At 44.7% G+C, this 17854-nt stretch overlaps 1 protein-coding gene across 2 annotated transcripts in view; it reads left to right on the top strand.

The window, feature by feature from the left end:
• The window catches only part of MCCC2 (methylcrotonyl-CoA carboxylase subunit 2), a 111064-nt gene that overhangs the window by 13392 nt on the left and 79818 nt on the right, over window positions 1-17854 (top strand). For both annotated transcript variants that reach the window (XM_077287942.1, XM_077287952.1), the window contains exons 6-7: window positions 9564-9676; window positions 10276-10389. In XM_077287942.1, the coding sequence (XP_077144057.1) occupies window positions 9564-9676; window positions 10276-10389 (227 nt within the window). The remainder of the gene's footprint in view (window positions 1-9563; window positions 9677-10275; window positions 10390-17854) is intronic.

Below are 17854 nucleotides of genomic sequence, written 5' to 3'. Positions count from 1 at the left end.
AATTTTAAACAAAACAATTCAGATGCAGTTGAAGTTCAGACTTTCAGCTTTCATTTGAGGGTATCCACATTAAAATTGGATGAAGGGTTTAGGAGTTTCAGCTCCTTAACATGTGCCACCCTGTTTTTAAAGGGACCAAAAGTAATTGGACAATTGACTCCAAGGCTATTTCATGGACAGGTGTGGGCAATCCCTTCGTTATGTCATTCTCAATTAAGAAGATAAAAAGCCTGGAGCTGATTTGAGGTGTGGTGCTTGCATTTGGAAGGTTTTGCTGTGAAGTAAACATGCGGTCAAAGGAGCTCTCCATGCAGGTGAAACAAGCCATCCTTAAGCTGCGAAAACAGAAAAAACCCATCCGAGAAATTGCTACAATATTAGCAGTGGCAAAATCTACAGTTTGGTACATCCTGAGAAAGAAAGAAAGCACTGGTGAACTCATCAATGCCAAAAGACCTGGGCGCCCACGGAAGACAACAGTGGTGGATGATCGCAGAATAATCTCCATGGTGAGGAGAAATCCATTCACAACAGCCAACCAAGTGAACAACACTCTCCAGGAGGTCGGCGTATCAATATCCAAATCTACCATAAAGAGAAGACTGCATGAAAGTAAATACAGAGGGTTCACTGCACGGTGCAAGCCACTCATAAGCATCAAGAATAAAAAGGCTAGACTGGACTTTGCTAAAAAACATCTAAAAAAGCCAGCACAGTTCAGGAAGAACATTCTTTGGACAGATGAAACCAAGATCAACCTCTACCAGAATGATGGAAAGAGAAAAGTATGGCGGAGGTGTGGTACAGCTCATGGTCCAAAGCATACCACATCATCTGTAAACACGGCGGAGGCAGTGTGATGGCTTGGGCATGCTGGCTGCCAGTGGCACTGGGTCAATAGTGGTTATTGATGATGTGACACAGGACAGAAGCAGCTGAATGAATTCTGAAGTCTTCAGAGACATACTGTGTGCTCAGATCCAGCCAAATGCAGCCAAACTGATTGGTCGTCGTTTCATACTACAGATGGACAATGACCCAAAACATAAAGCCAAAGCAACCCAGGAGTTTATTAAAGCAAAGAAGTGGAATATTCCTGAATGGCCAAGTCAGTCACCTGATCTCAACCCAATTGAGCATGCATTTCACTTGTTAAAGACTAAACTTCAGACAGAAAGGCCCACAAACAAACAGCAACTGAAAACCACCGCAGTGAAGGCCTGGCAGAGCATCAAAAAGGAGGAAACTCAGCGTCTGGTGATGTCCATGAGTTCAAGACTTCAGGCAGTCATTGCCAACAAAGGGTTTTCAACCAAGTACTAAAAATGAATATTTTATTTAAAATTATTGAATCTGTCCAATTACTTTTGGTCCCTTTAAAAACAGGGTGGCACATGTTAATGAGCTGAGACTCCTAAACCCTTCATCCAATTTTAATGTGGATACCCTCAAATGAAAGCTGAAAGATTGAACTTAAACTGCATCTGAATTGTTTTGTTTAAAATTCATTGTGGTAATGTCTATAACCAAAATTAGAAAAATGTTGTCTCTGTCCAAATATATATGGACCTAACTGTACATTTCATGAGGGGTCTAGGTTCCAAAATGGGATCACTTGTAAGGGGTTTCCACTGTTTAGGCACATCAGGGGCTCTCCAAATGTGACAGGGCTCCTTTCCTTCCAAGCCCTCCGTGTGCCCAAGTAGTAGTTTTCCCCCACATATGGGGTATTGGCGTACTCAGGAGAAATTGCACAACATATTTTGGTGTTCGTTTTCTGCTATTACCTTTTGTAAAAGAAACAAAATTGGGGCTGAAGTAAAATTTTTGTGGAAAAAAAAAAGTAAAATGTTCATTTTTTTTTTCCTTACACATTCTATTAAAGGGGTATTTCCATTTCCAACATCCCATTCCAATATGTAGTAGGTGTAATAATATTAGCAAATACCTCCAATTAGAAATGTAGTATAGTTTTTCTGATTTGCTATGTCGCTTGCTCATGTGCAGGCATTGCAGGACCTTAAGTATCCATGGTTACAACCACTGATATAGTGACAATGAGATAGCTGGTTACTAGTGGATGTAACCATGTAATGCCCCTTTAATTCCTGTGAAGCACCTGAAGGGTTATTAAAATTCTTGAATGTGATTTTGAGGGGTGCAGTTCTTAGAATGGTGTCGTTTGTGGGTATTTTCTCTCATATAGAACCCTCGAAGTCACTTCAAATGTGATGAGGTCCCCCTCGCAAAAAAAAAAATGGTTTTGTAAATTTTTTGGCAATATTAGAAATCGCTGGTCAACTTTTAACCCTTCTGACTTCCTAACAGAAAAATTAACTCCTTCATGGCGGAGCCCTGTTTCGTTTTTCGCTCCCCTTCCTCCCAGAGCTGTAACTTTTTTATTTTTTTTATTTTTCCCTCAATATGGCCATGTGAGGGCTTGTTTTTTGCGGGACGAGTTGTACCTTTGAATGACACTATTGGTTTTACCACATTGTGTGCTCAAAAATGGGAAATAAATTCCAAGTGCGGTGAAATTGCAACAAAAAAGTGCAATCCCACACTTGTTTTTTGTTTGACTTTTTTACTAGGTTCACTAAATGCTAAAACTGACCTGCCATTATGATTCTCCAGGTCATTAAGAGTTCATAGACTCCAAACATGTCTAGGTTCTTATGTTCTCCTACGCCTCATTGGGGGACACAGGACCATGGGTGTTATGCTGCTGCCACTAGGGGGACACTAAGTAATACAGAAAGAATAGCTCCTCCCCTGCAGTATACACCCTCCTGCTGGCTCCAAGTGAACCAGTTCTTGCTTAGTGTATGTTGGAGGCACTTGGGTCTGTTTCAGACCCCACCGTTTTTATTTTAATTTTTACTTTTTATTCTATTTTTTCCTTAACGGAGCTAATGGGGGCGACGGACCCTTTCTAGGTTCTGATCTCCCCCGAATCATCAACAGGCGAGCACGTGGAGCGTTCCTCCCGTATCCTTTCCTGCAACGTTGGATGCCAGCCCTGAGCTCACCTTGCGGGCGACTGTTCTTTCGCGTTCCGATCTCCCCCCTCCATAGCAGGCGACCACATGGAGTAGCCCTCCATCTACCTCTCCTGGAGCCAGGTGCACAGCCGGACATATTATGTATGGCGTCCGTGCAGCCCCCCTCTGCATCACCACTGATATAGCGGATGACGCATGGCAGCAGAAACTCTCCGCTAGTAGCGGTCGCGGCGCCGCAGGCCGCAACCGCAGGTTTAAAATTTAGCCCCCGGCTTTTCCCCTTCATACAGGCTGGAATTTTGGAAACGCCCACCGGCAGTTACCGCCGCCCACTCTTTCTGGCGCTTCTCGTTCCCCGAGAGACACTCTCACTTCCTGATCTCGGCGGCCATCTTCGTACACCCACAGGGCTGATGCTGCAGCGCTGCTCCAGCCTTTTCAATCACAGCCTTCAGGACTATCGATTCCTGTGTATAACTCCCATGGCATCACACTGCGGACCTCCCCTGGGGACTCAAGACACAGGACCATGGGTAAGCTCCAGAAACATAGCTTAACCCTTCCCCTGTTAGTAAGTGCTCTCCTCAAGGCTATGCTATGCCTCAATCAAAGCCTCAAAAACTCTGGGAAAACCCACACTATGTTTTTTGCGGCATGTACCGCTCGTAAGGTGTCACTATCCCGCGGTCACAATACTGCATTATGCACAGCTTGTGAACCGGTGACTGCTCAGGAACCACCTGTTACTGATACCGAACCCAGTGAGCCTAGTCCCCCTGAGTGGGCTACCTCCCTTACCCGGTCTATGGCATCCCTGGCAAAAGCGTTAGAATCGTTCCGAGACCCCCCCTCTAACCAGGGCACTATTTCGGATGACGCTTCCGATGATCAGTACCCCTTGTACTTCAGGGGTCATACCTTGCCAAGGAGCTCTCGCTCTTCCAGGAACAGGACTCTGCCATATCCTCAGACCATCACCGGGATTCGGGTTCTGAGAGCTCCATTTCTCGCTCCCCTTCCATTGGGGCTAGTAGAAAACCTGTTTCAGAGGATGATTCTGATACGTCCCTAGATCAGGAATTTCATCACGATCAGGAGACTCTCGACTCTCTCATTGAGTCAGTGAATAAGGCTTTGAAGCTTGAGGAGGAACCTTTTATCTAAAACGGATCATGCCGTGTCCTTTAAGAGGACCAAGCGAGCTCAGAGTGTTAGCCACTCTCCCGAATTTAAGGAAACCGTTGATTCTTGCAAGATCCATCCAGATAAACGTTTCACAGGGCAAACCCATGGAGTCAAAATATTCCTTTGCCCAGGATCCAAGAAAAGATTGGTCGCAGTCTCCCTACTAAATCTGTTTTATCCTCCTTGGAGGGCGCCTCTATTAAAAGACCCAAACGATCGTCAGATCGACAATATGGCGCAGTCAGCCTTTGAGGCCTCAGTAGCCGCACTCTTCCAATCTTTTGCCGCTACGTGGGTGGCTAAGGCTATGACCCACTGGGCTGAGGTCTTGTCTTCAGCGGTGCTGGATACCAATCTTTCCCCCGGGATAGCGGGCCTCGCTACTCAGATAGCCAGAGTTGGAGACGTCATAGTAACTGCGTCCCTGGATGCCGCTAACTGCGCTTCTCAAGCAGCAGCAAACGCCATCACCATCCAGAGGTCCTTATGGCTCACGGACTGGTATGCGGCTTCTGCTTCCAAAAAGTCATTGACTTCTCTACCATATCAGAGCGGTCGCCTTTTTTTGTCGAAAAGCTCGACCAATTGATTTCCGACGCCACTGGAGGGGAGAGTAAATTTCTTCCACAACCACAGGCTCGGTCCCGATTTTTTTTTTTTCCGTTACAACTCCAACTGGTCCTCTACTTCCACATCTCCCGGTTCTGGCCGGGCACAACGTGCAGACAGAGGTTTCCAGGCATCTGATACCCCTTTCCCTTGATGGAAGGCCGGGCCTAGGCAGTCGGGATCCAGAGGCTCCAGAACGGGCAGATCTTCCACACAATGACTCCTTGTGGTATCCGAGGGACACCCTCAAAGTAGGTGGCCGCCTGCTTTCCTTCAGTGCTGCGTGGCTCTCGGTCATTCACGACGAGTGGATCCGCGCCTTAGTGTTCTCTGGATACAAGATAGACTTCTTATCTCGTCGTCCCAGGGCAAAAGCTTCAGAGTTCTTCCAAGCTATATGCTTTCTGAGTAAAGACGGACCTATTATTCCGGTCCCTCAAAGCGAACGATTTCAAGGTTTTTTTTATTCAAACCTCTTCATGGTTCCAATGAAGGACGCTACAGTACGGCCCATACTGGACCTAAAACTGCTGAACACATTCGTCAGGATGCGACAGTTCCAGATGGAATCGCTTCGTTCTGTCATCGCCTCCATGGGAAAAGGTGAGTTTCTGTCGTCTATAGACATCCAGGACGCGTACTTCTACATTTCTATTTTACCTTCCCACTAAAGGTTTTCTTTGCTTCGCAGTTCAGGAACAACAGCTGTGCTCTTCGGCCTCGCCATCGCCCCCAGGGTACTCACAAAGGTCATGGTGGCTGCAGTGGCCATACTCCACTCCCGAGGAGTGGTGGTGCTACCTTATCTTGATGATATCCTCATCAAAGGCCCCTCTTTCCGCACCTGCAAGGAGGCCGTGAACATCACAATAGATACTCTCTCATCTGGGTTGGAAGATAAACTTAAAAAAAAAAAAAAAAAATCTTCCCCAGTACCGGCTCAGCGAATTTCCTCTCTAAAATTGATACTGGACTCGTCCCAGGGGTTGGTGCTTCTTCCCCCGGAAAAGATCTCAGCCTTACAGCGGGAAGCTCTCCCAATCGCATACTCCCTCTCCTCGTTTTCAGTATGGAACTCCTCAGCAGGATGGTAGCAGCCTTGGAGGAGGTTCCATTTGCCCAAATACACCTCCGTCCCTTACAGCATGCACTCCTGGCCGTTTGGGACAGGAACCCGCTCTCCCTCGCCCGTGGGGTCTTCTTTCCCCAGCGAGTCAGTTTCTCAGGTGGCGGACATTAAAGTCCTCCCTGAATCAAGGGAAGTCTCTTCTTCCAGTACATTGGCAAGTTGTGACAACAGATGCCAGTCTTCTAGGCTGGGGAGCGGTGTTCTTAAGTAACACTGCTCAGGGCCGCCGGTCACTTCAGGAATCACGCCTTCTGACTAACATCTTAGAAATTCGGGCAATCAGGTTAGTTCTTCTCCAGTTCTATCCCTTCCTGGCGGGTCGTCCCATCAGGATGCAGTCAGGCAATGCCACTGCAGTGACGTACATCAACCGACAAGGGGGAACCTACAGCATGGCAGCCATGAACGACATTCTCTGTTGGGCCGAGGAAAACCGCTCAATGACTTCTGTGGTTCACATCCTGGGAGTGGACAATTGGGAGGCAGATTTCCTTAGTCGTCAAGGCCTCGACTTCGGGGAGTGGTCTCTTCTTTCGGCGATTTTCCACCAGATCTGCTGTCGTTGGAGCTCCCCCGATGGGGATCTGATGGCTTCACGGCTAAATTCCAAGGTTCCCGACTTCATAGCTCGGTCCCACGATCCAGCAGCAATCGGGGCAGATGCACTTGTACTTCAGTGGCGTAATTTTCGGCTTCCGTACATATTTCCCCCGCTCCCTTACTGCCGAGAGTCATCAGGAAGATCAGAGCGGAGGGAGTACCGGTAATCCTGATTGTGCCAGATTGGCGCGCTGGGCGTGGTACGCGGAACTAGTTCAACTAGTCGCCGATGTTCCCTGGCAATTACAGAATCATGCAGACCTCCTTTCACAGGGCCCCATTTACCACCAGAATTCCGAGGCCCTGTGTTTGACGGCATGGCCGTTGAGTCCTGGGTTCCAACCCAGGCAGGTTTCTCTCCGGAAGTCATCTCTAACATGATCAGCGCCAGGAAGCCTACGTCTATGCGTATTTATCATCGCACTTAGAAAATCTTCTTTTGCTGGTGCAACGACCGCGTCGTTCTCCTCTTGCATTTTCCATTCCTTCCACCTTCAAATTTTTACAAACGGGTTTGGACTTAGGTCTCGCTCTTAGTTCTCTCAAGGGGCAGTTTTCAGCCCTATCCGTTCTGTTCCAACGCAGGATTGCTAACAGATTACAAGTGAAGACGTTCATTCAGGGAGTCTCCCATAGGAGTGCCGCCCTGTAAGATGCTGTCGGAACCATGGGACCTTAATCTGGTCCTCGGAGTCTTGCAAGAAGCTCTTTTCGAACCTCTACAGGAGGTTTCCCTGTCTTTTCTTTCAAGGTTCCTGGTTACGCTCATATCCATTAGATGGGTCTCAGAGCTGGCGGCTCTGTCTTGTCAAGTTTCTGTTCCGGAATTTTCATCTGGATAAGGTGGTCGTTTTTGCCAAAGGTTGTCTCATCCTTTCATCTCAATCAGGAGATTGTCTTACCGTCTCTGTCTGGCCCCAGTACATCACATTGAGAAGGCCCTCCACACACTGGATTTAGTGAGCGCTCTCAAGAGATACGTCTCGCGGACGGCGTCCTTCCACAGGTCGGATGCCCTGTTTGTGCTCCAGGAAGGGCCAAGGAAGGAGTTTCTCGCTCCCAAGGTGACATTAGCAAAACGGATCGTTCAGCTATTCAGGAGTCCTATTGAGTCAGAGATCATTCTGTCCCAGCAGGGATTAAGCTCATTCTACTTGGTCAGTGGGTGCGTCTTGGGCCATCCGGCACCAAGCTTCGGGAGCACAAGTTTGCAGAGCTGCAACCTGGTCTAGTCTGCATACGTTTACAAAACATTGTCATATTCATTCTCAGGCCTCGGCAGATGTGACCGTCAGCAGACAAATTTTGCAGGCGGCTGTGCCGCACCTGTAACCTGTGGGTACAAGGAGCAATTACAGTTGATTGTTCCCCACCCAGGGACTGCTTTAGGACGTCCCATGGTCCTGTGTCCCCCAATGAGGCGTAGGAGAAATAGGGATTTTTGTGTACTCACTGTAAAATCCTTTTCTCTGAGCCAATCATTGGGGGACACAGCACCCACCCTGTTAGCCTAACAGCTTTGGTTTTCTGTGTTGCCTTGGTTTTGACATAGTTCATCCTGGCTAAATGTTAAGCTCCTACTGCTTTGTTACTGAACTGGTTCACTTGGAGCCAGCAGGAAGGTGTATACTGCAGGGGAGGAGCTATTCTTTCTGTATTACTTCGTGTCCTCCTAGTGGCAGCAGCATAACACCCATGGTCCTGTGTCTCCCAATGATTGGCTCGGAGAAAAGGATTTTACGGTGAGTACACAAAAATCCCTATTTTAAGTGGTGAAAAAAATCCAAAGTTTGTTTAAAAAAACAAATAAATAAATAAATTGCTCCATTTTCCGAGACCCATAGTGTCTCCATTTTTCATGATCTGGGGTCGGGTGAGGGCTTATTTTTTGTGCGCCGAGCTGACGTTTTTATTAAAACCATTTTGGTGCAGATACGTTCTTTTTAGCGCCTGTTATTGCATTTTAATGCAATGTCGCAGCAACCAAAAAAAGTAATTCTGACGTTTTGATTTTTTTTCTCGCTACGCCGTTTAGTGATCAGGTTAATCCTTTTTTATTGATCAGGCGATTCTGAACGCGGCGATACCAAATATGTGTAGGGTTGAGATATCTATCTATCTATCTATCTATCTATCTATCTATCTATCTATCTATCTATCTATCTATCTATCTATATATATATATGTATGTATGTATGTATATGTATATATTTTTTTTTCAGTTTGATAATGGCATTTAATAGGTTAATAGCTGCAGGTGGATCGCGATTCCACCTATTGCAGGCACATGTCAGCTGCTCAAAACACCGCTGGAGCCCACATCAAAGGGGGAAGACACGACATGTGCAGTACATGTACGGCGCATGTCGTGGAGGTATTAAGTTTGAAAAATGATGCAGATGTGATGTAGACATGTGGGAAATGTTATTAACTATTTTGTGTTGTATAACATTTGATTTAAGGGCATAAAAATTTAAAATTGTGAAACATTCCAATTTCTGGGCAAATTTTCCATATTTTCAAACATATAGGCACATTTTTTCGACCAAATTTCACTAGTAACAGTAAGGTCAAAATTAACTCCATCACTAGTGGGTTAAGAAAACTAAAACATTGTACTTCTATTCCCTGAGTCTACCGGCGAGTTTCCGCTGCAGTTCCGGATATCTGGCGTAGGCTGCGGTGCTGATGTCATTGAAAGCAGAGTAGCCAATTGGGGAGCTCACTGACTTTGAAGAAAGCGTTCCATATACACTAATATTGCGGCTGAGCTCATGGACTGCCATGCCTTCAGAGTGACATCATCCAATGTCCGACACCAGAAGCGGCAGCAGAGCCTCACGGGTGGACCCAGGGAAGGGGAGTATAGCGCAGTTTGTAATTTTTTTTTACTAATTGCATCTGTGGCCGATCTGAAAGCGAACAACCCCTTTAAGGGGAATTGGTTTCTTGCCCTGTGTCATCCGTACATTTTACCATAAGACTGAATGAATTATGACTTTACAGATGATCCCATATATCTTTTTATCCCGATGTAGTGGATTCTGGTGGCGCAAATCTACCTCGTCAGGCGGATGTATTCCCGGACCGTGATCATTTTGGACGAATTTTCTACAACCAGGCGAGGATGTCATCACAAGGAATTTCTCAGGTCATTGAATCATTTGTATTGTCACAAGTTTGCATTGCAGGAAATCCGTGTATATATACAAAGCTGTAATTTCTGTAAAATCCAGATCTTATTGCCAGCTTAGAACTATAATATTGTATCGAATTTACTGATACCAGAAGTCAGTCACTGAGAAGAGGCAATCTGGGAATGTATTCCAATTTAATAGCATAGTAATAATCTTAGCGCTAACATATTCTGCAGCGCTTTACAGTTTGCACACATTATCATCACTGTCCCCAATGGGGCTCACAATCTAAATTCCGTATCACTATGTCTTTTGGAATGTGGGAGGAAACCGGAGAACCCGGAGGAAACCCACACGAACACGGGGAGAACATACAAACTCCTTGCAGATGTTGTCCTTGGTGGGATTTGAACCCAGGACCCTAGAGCTGCATGGCTGCAGTGCTAACCACTGAGCCACCGTGCTGCCCTTAGTGATATCAGTTGGTGTAAACATTAACCCTTCAAAGTGAGTGTTACACAGCTCTCTGATTGTTCATATACCGGTAAATTGTTCAGAATTTATTACCTTTTCTGCAGTTAATTTGTAACGATTATTTGGACCTTACTTGCAGGTTGCAGTAGTGATGGGATCCTGTACAGCCGGGGGAGCGTATGTACCAGCTATGGCTGATGAAAGCATCATCGTTCGAAAACAGGGAACCATTTTTCTAGGTGGCCCTCCATTAGTAAGTACACTGACATATGCATATTAGAAGAAGAAATGTTTGCCAATTTCATATCCATTAACCCCTTTACCCCTCCCCCTTCCTTCACCTCCAGGCAACATTTTACAATACTGACCAGTGTCAGAGGTAAAAACTCTGTGAAAAGTTTGCAAACAAGGGTGATCCTTCCACTGGTGTTCTGCCCATCTGTAATAACATGGAGGTGATATTCCTCTCCCATAAAAAAAAATTCCTCCACGTGGATAATGTGAATAAGGATGTTTCAGGGCGCTTTCTTCAGAGGATCCTTAACCCAATTTAGAGTAAGAAGGTTATGTAGCCAAAGAACCAAGTATCTTTGACGTTTAATTAGATGATATTTTATTGGCTATGTACAGCAAATACAAAACTTTATAAAAGACAAAAACGTATTAAATACACAACGCGTTTCAGCCTTGTAGACCTTCATCAGGTGTATAATAAAATGATTTTGTTAGAAGCTATTTATGCCCCATTTTCATTACTAATGGGTGCGTTGTACTAACTGAGGAACCAATCGCTTTCTATCAAACTGTTTAGCAGTTACAATACGTATATTATAACTTCATCCCCAAGAAAAGAATATTGTACATACATATTACATAACATCAGATATTACTTATCTTCTGATTTAACATCAGAAATACTTGGTTTTTTGGCTATATAACCTTCTTACTCTAAATTGGGTTAAGGATCCGCTGAAGAAAGCGCTCTGAAACATCCTTATTTACATTATCCAAGTGGAGGAATTGTTTTTCTGGGAGAGGAAAATCCTCTCCATGCTACAGACGGGCAGCACACCAGTGGACGGATCACCCTTGTTTGCAAACTTTTCCCAGTGTTGTGCCTCCTTGCACAACCACAGCAGGTTAGCAAGATTCAAGTTGAACTTTTCTCACCAAGTAAGATTCACTCTTTTACTACGCTTAGATAGCGCTCTCCCTCTTTATCCCCTCATCCTCTTTCCCAGGACCTCATTCACACGAGGTAAAAACTCGGGAACGCTTCAATGGATCAAACTGATTCTGAGTGCGTTTTTTGTGACATATTGTACGTCATGATGGGTGTAAACTTTCTTCAGTATGACTTGTGTTTATTTGTCAAAAAATCATGAATTTGAAGAAAATTTTGCAATTTTTAACCCCTTCCCGACCTTTGACGCCACGTAGGCGTCATGAAAGTCGGTGCCAATCCGACCTGTGACGCCTATGTGGCGTCATGGAATGATCGCGTCCCTGCAGATCGGGTGAAAGGGTTAACTCCAATTTCACCCAATCTGCAGGGACAAAGGGAGTGGTACTTCAGCCCAGGGGGGGTGGCTTCACCCCCCCCCCCTTCCGTGGCTACGATCGCTCTGATTGGCTGTTGAAAGTGAAACAGCCAATCAGAGCGATTTGTAATATTTCACCTATGAAAATGGTGAAATATTACAATCCAGCCATGGCCGATGCTGCAATATCATCGGCCATGGCTGGAAAACCTAATCTGCCCCCCCCCACCGCCACCGATCACCTCCCCAGTCCTCCTTTCTGCCCCGTACTGTGGTCCGCTCCCCTCCGTCCTCCTGTCCGCTCCCCCCTTCCTCCTGTCCGCTCCCCCCGTGCTTGGATCCACCCCCCCCCCCCGTGCTCCGATCCCCCCCCCCGTGCTCCGATCTACCCCCCCCCCCCCTCATACTTACCGAGCCTCGCGGTGTCTGTCCGACTTCTTTATGGGCTTCCAAAATGGCGGGCGCATGCGCAGTGCACCCGCCGAATCTGCCGGTGGGCAGATTCGTTCCAGGTACATTTTGATCACTGTGATAAAACCTTTCACAGTGATCAAAATAAAAAAAATAGTAAATTAACCCCCCCTTTATCACCCCCATAGGTAGGGACAATAATAGAAATAAAGAAAATATATATATTTTTTTCCTTCCCCACTAGGGTTAGGGCTAGGGTTAGGGCTAGGGTTAGGGCTAGGGTTAGGGCTAGGGTTAGGGCTAGGGTTAGAATTAGGGTTAGAACTAGAATTAGGGTTAGATTAGACTATGTGCACACATGGTGCGGATTTGGCTGCGGATCCGCAGCGGATTGGCCGCTGCGGATTCGTAGCAGTTTTCCATCAGGTTTACAGTACCATGTAAACCTACTGAAAACCAAATCTGCTGTGCCCATGGTGCGGAAAATACCGCGCGGAAACGCTGTGTTGTATTTTCCGCAGCATGTCAATTCTCTGTGCGGATTCCGCAGCGTTTTACACCTGCTCTTCAATAGGAATCCTCAGCTGAAATCCGCACAAAAAACACTGGAAATCCACGGTAAATGCGCAGGTAAAACGCAGTGCCTTTTACCTGCGGATTTTTCAAAAATGGTGCGGAAAAATCTCATACGAATCCGCAATGTGGGCACATAGCCTTAGAGTTGGAATTAGGGCTAGGGTTGGAAATAGGGTTAAGATTAGGCTTGTGGTTAGGGTTAGGGGTGTGTTGGGGTTAGGGTTGTGGTTAGGGTTGGGATTAGGGTTAGGGTTGGGATTAGGGTTAGGGTTGGGATTAGGGTTAAGGTTGGGATTAGGGTTAGGGGTGTGTTGGGTTAGGGTTGTGGTTAGGGGTGTGTTGGGGTTAGGGTTATATCTAGAGTTGGGATTAGGGTTTGAGGTGTGTTGGGGTTAGTGTTGGAGTTAGAATTGAGGGGTTTCCACTGTTTAGGCACATCAGGGGTCTCCAAACGCAACATGGCGCCACCATTGATTCCAGCCAATCTTGCGTTCAAAAAGTCAAATGGTGCTCCCTCCCTTCTGAGCCCCGACGTGCGCCCAAACAGTGGTTTACCCCCACATATGGGGTACCAGCATACTCAGGACAAACTGGGCAACAATTATTGGGGTCCAATTTTTCCTGTTACCCTTGCAAAAATAAAAAATTGCTTGCTAAAACATAATTTTTGAGGAATGAAAAATTATTTTTTATTTTCACGGCTCTGCGTTGTAAACTTCTATGAAGCACTTGGGGGTTCTAAGTGCTCACTACACATCTAGATAAGTTCCTTGGGGGGGTCTAGTTTCCAAAACGGGGTCACTTGTGGGGGGTTTCTACTATTTAGGCACATCAGGGGCTCTGCAAATGGAATGTGATGCCCGCAGAGCTTCCATCAAAGTCTGCATTTCAAAACGTCACTACTTCCCTTCCAAACCCCGACGTGTGCCCAAACAGAGGTTTACCCCCACATATGGGGTATCAGCGTACTCAGGAGAAACTGGACAACATCTTTTGGGGTCCAATTTCTCCTGTTACCCTTGGGAAAATAAAAAATTGTGGGCTAAAAAATCATTTTTGAGAAAAAAATTATTTTTTATTTTCACGGCTCTGCGTTATAAACTTCTGTGAAGCACCTGGGGGATTAAAGTGCTCACTATGCATCTAGATAAGTTCCTTGGGGGGTCTAGTTTCCAAAATGGGGTCACTTGTAAGGGAGCTCCAATGTTTAGGCACACAGGGGCTTTCCAAACGCGACATGGTGTCCGCTAACGATGGAGATAATTTTTCATTCAAAAAGTCAAATGGCGCTCCTTCGCTTCCAAGCCTTACCATGTGCCCAAACAGTGGTTTACCCCCACATGTGAGGTATCGGTGTACTCAGGAGAAATTGCCCAACAAATTTTAGGATCCATTTTATCCTGTTGCCCATGTGAAAATGAAAAAATTGAGGCTAAATTAATTTTTTTGTGGAAAAAAAGCAGTCTCAGAACCGCTAGGAACCGTTGAAGCGTTCCTGAGCTATTACCTCATAAAGGGACACTGGTCAGAATTGCAAAAAACGGCCAGGTCATTAAGGTCAAAATAGGCTGGGTCATGAAGGGGTTAAACTTTGAATTTTTATGCCCTTAAATCAGAGAGATGAGTCACACAAAATAATTAATAAATATGTCTACTTTACATCAGCAAAATTTTGGAAACATAATTTTTTTAGGTTAGGAAGTTATAAGGGTTGAAATTTGACCTGCGAATTCTCATTTTTCCAACAAAATTTAAAGATCCTTTTTTTGAAGGGGCCTTTATGACAGAAAATACCCCCCAAAGTGACACCATTCTAAAAACTGACCCACTCAAGGTACTCAAAACCACATTCAAGAAGTTTATTATCTCTTCAGGTGCTTCAGTGAAATTAAAGGAATGTGGTAGGCAAAAATAAACATAACTTTTTTCACACAAATTTTACTTTAGATCCATTTTCTTTTTTTCACAAGGGTTACAGAAGAAAATGAACCCCAACATTTTTTGTACAATTTCTCCTCAGCATTCTGATACCCCAGATTTGGGGGAAAACCACTGTTTGGGTGCACAGCAGGGCTCGGAAGGGAAGGCGCATGGGTTAGACTTTTTGAATGCAAAATTGGCTGGAATCCAGAGCGGACCCCATGTTGCATTTGGAGAGCTCCTGATTGTGCCTAAACAGTGGAAAACACTCACAAGTGACACCATTTTGGAAACTAGACCCCTCAAGGAACTTATCTAGCTGTGTCGTGAGCACCTTCCACCCCCAGGTGCTTCACAGAGGTTTATAACATAGAGCCGATAAAATAAAAAAATCACATTTTTTTTCCAGGAAAATTCTTTCATTTTATTTTATTTTTTTTTCTCAAGGGTAATAGGAGAAAATGTACCCCAAAATATGTTGTGCAATTTCTCCTGAGTACACAGATACCCCGTATGTAGATGCAAACTATTATTTGGGCGCAGGGCTTGGAAGGAAAGGAGTGATGTTTTGGAACCAGACTTTGATGGTATGGTCTGCATGTGTTATGTCGCTTTTGGTGAGCTCCTGATGTGCTCAAACAATGAAAACACCCCACAAGTGACCCCATTTTGGAATTGATCTAGTGTTTCCTGGTATGTCTGAGGGAGAGAGGAGGGGAAGGGAAAAACACTGGATGGACGTGCTGGAAATTCCCTTCCTCCTTCCCTGTTTCCTGGTATGTGAATTTTATAATGTAGTGGCATACGTGAGTTGTGTAGTGTACGTCAGGTTGGCATACACGAGTTGTGGAAGTCAGACATTTTGTAGTCCTTGGATGTGTGGTACACTTTGAAGCATTCTTCTATACACTGGCCAGGTTTGTCAGGGCAGGTGTCGCATTGCCAAATGAGGTCCTTTCTTATTCCCCTTCTGTAACACATTGTGCACCTCATTTGCAACCTTCCTTTCTTTGTGGTTTGAGGGACCTTCCAGGGGAAATGTTGTACGATACAAGCATCTTCAGTCCCTGAAGTACAAGAGCCCGTTCCTTCCTGACTTCCAAAGATTAGGGCCTTGATCACTACCTCCTGGAAGAACTGAAGGTACGATGTACCAGTCTAGCCTTCACATCGTAACAGCACGTAAACGTTGTACTTTGCCATCTGAAAGATGTCTATGGACAGCTTCTTATACCCCAATTTTTACTCATGGCACATTGTGGTTGGAGGTCTTGATCAGAGAGATCAACTGGTTTGTGATCTGTGTAGAGATACCTCATACAGTGGTGGGGATGCTGCCATCACCATGTATTGTGGTCAAGAAAAGGACATCCCTCTTGGCACCATTCTTGAGATGGGTGTGGGTCCAATTGCTGGGACCTGCATCAATAATATTTTTATGGCATATCCAAAAGATTGTTTTAGATAGAAATATAACCCCTTAACGCTGTGGCCAGTGTTTGATTTTTTTGTTTCTCCTCTTCTTCAAAGAGCCATAACTTTTTTTTTTTTTCGTCAGTATAGTCATATGAAGGCTTGACTTTTGCGGGACGCGTTGTACTTTTGAATGACACAATTCTTTCTACCGCATAGTGTACTAGAAAGTGGGGAAAAAAATTTCAAGTGTGTTTGAAATTGCAAAAAACAGTGCAATTTCACAATTATTATTTTTTTATCTACTATGTTCACTTTATATTAAAACTGACCTGGCAATATGATTCTCCAGGTCAGTATGAGTATGCAGATACCAAACGTATAGTTTTTTTTCCATTTAAGATAAGAAAAAAAAAATTTGCTTTGTTATTTGCCATCTTCTGAGACTCGTAGTGGTTTCATTTTTTGGGAGAGGGCTTACTATTTGCACCCGGAGTTGACGTTCGTGCTTATACCATTTTGGGATATTACATTTTATTGCAATGTTACGACGGTCAAAAAAATGTATTTCTGGCGTTTTGATTTCTTTTTCGTTATGCCATTTACCAATCAAATTTATTTATATACATATTTTATATTTTGATCGGACTGTTACGAACACAGCGATACCGAATATGTGTATTGTTTAATGCTTTTATTTTTAATGGGGTAAAAGGGGTGGATTTGAACTTTTGACTTTTTTTTTTTTTTTTCATATTTTTTAACTTTTTTTTTTTTTTTCCACTTTAACTGGATTGAATAGTTCTCTTAGGGGACTTGAAGTTTTGATCACTTGATTGCTTGTGCTGCATGTGTGTGATTATCGGGAGCGCTCCAGGTATCCGGGTTCCTGCTGCAGCTTCTTTGGTAATAGCTTGCCGAATGAGGAGGGAGCCGACGACGTTCGCTCATCTCTAGTAATGACTGGCACAGGGGTCTCCTGTTTCTACATAGAGCTTAGAAGGATTCAGCTAGTAATTTTTTAATCATGTGATTTTATAGACCTAATTGAAAAGAGAAGAATTAACTGCGTAGAAGTGAACAATTGTAGTTACACAGTGCTTTATAGTATGACAACTGCAATATATTAAAAAGATAAAAATGTTGCTGTGACTGCTTTTTTAACTTCAAAAGCCACATTGTATCAGTAAAAATCAAGGCTGTGGAGTCAGTAAGCCAAACCTCCGAATCCTCAATTTCTCTGACTGACTCCGCAACACTGGTCACTACTGAGCATGTGCATAAAGTGCAGCACAGATTCATCTCAACTACGACTGCACAGCACTGGTCACTACTGAGCATCTGGGCTGTGCAGTCGGAGTCGTGGAGTCGGAGTTAGTTTTGGCTTGAGTCGGAGTAGGTAGAAATGTACCGACTCCGACTCCAGCTTTAAAAAAAATGTATTAATATTTCATAATTGAACTTTCATATGAATTTTATAAATGTTACTCAAATATATATGTTCTATCAAACTATGAACAACAGTGATAAGCAGTTCTGCTGGAGATAGACATTTCTTAAGGTACCGTTACACTAAACGACTTACCAAAGATCACGACCAGCGATGCGATCGTTGGTAAGTCGTTGTGTGGTCGCTGGGGAGCTGTCACACAGACAGCTCTCTCCAGCGACCAACGATCAGGGGAACGACTTCGGCATAGTTGAAACTGTCTTCAACGATGCCGAAGTCCCCCTGCAGCACCCGGGTAACCAGGGTAAACATCAGGTTACTAAGTGCAGGGCCGCACTTAGTAACCCGATATTTACCCTGTTTACCATTGTAAAAGTAAAAAAAAAAACACTACATACTCACCTTCT

Source organism: Ranitomeya variabilis, chromosome 1 (genome assembly GCF_051348905.1).
Source record: "Ranitomeya variabilis isolate aRanVar5 chromosome 1, aRanVar5.hap1, whole genome shotgun sequence".
NCBI lineage: Eukaryota > Metazoa > Chordata > Amphibia > Anura > Dendrobatidae > Ranitomeya > Ranitomeya variabilis.
Note: the sequence above shows the minus strand (reverse complement) of the source record. Positions and strands in the feature narration are given on the sequence as shown.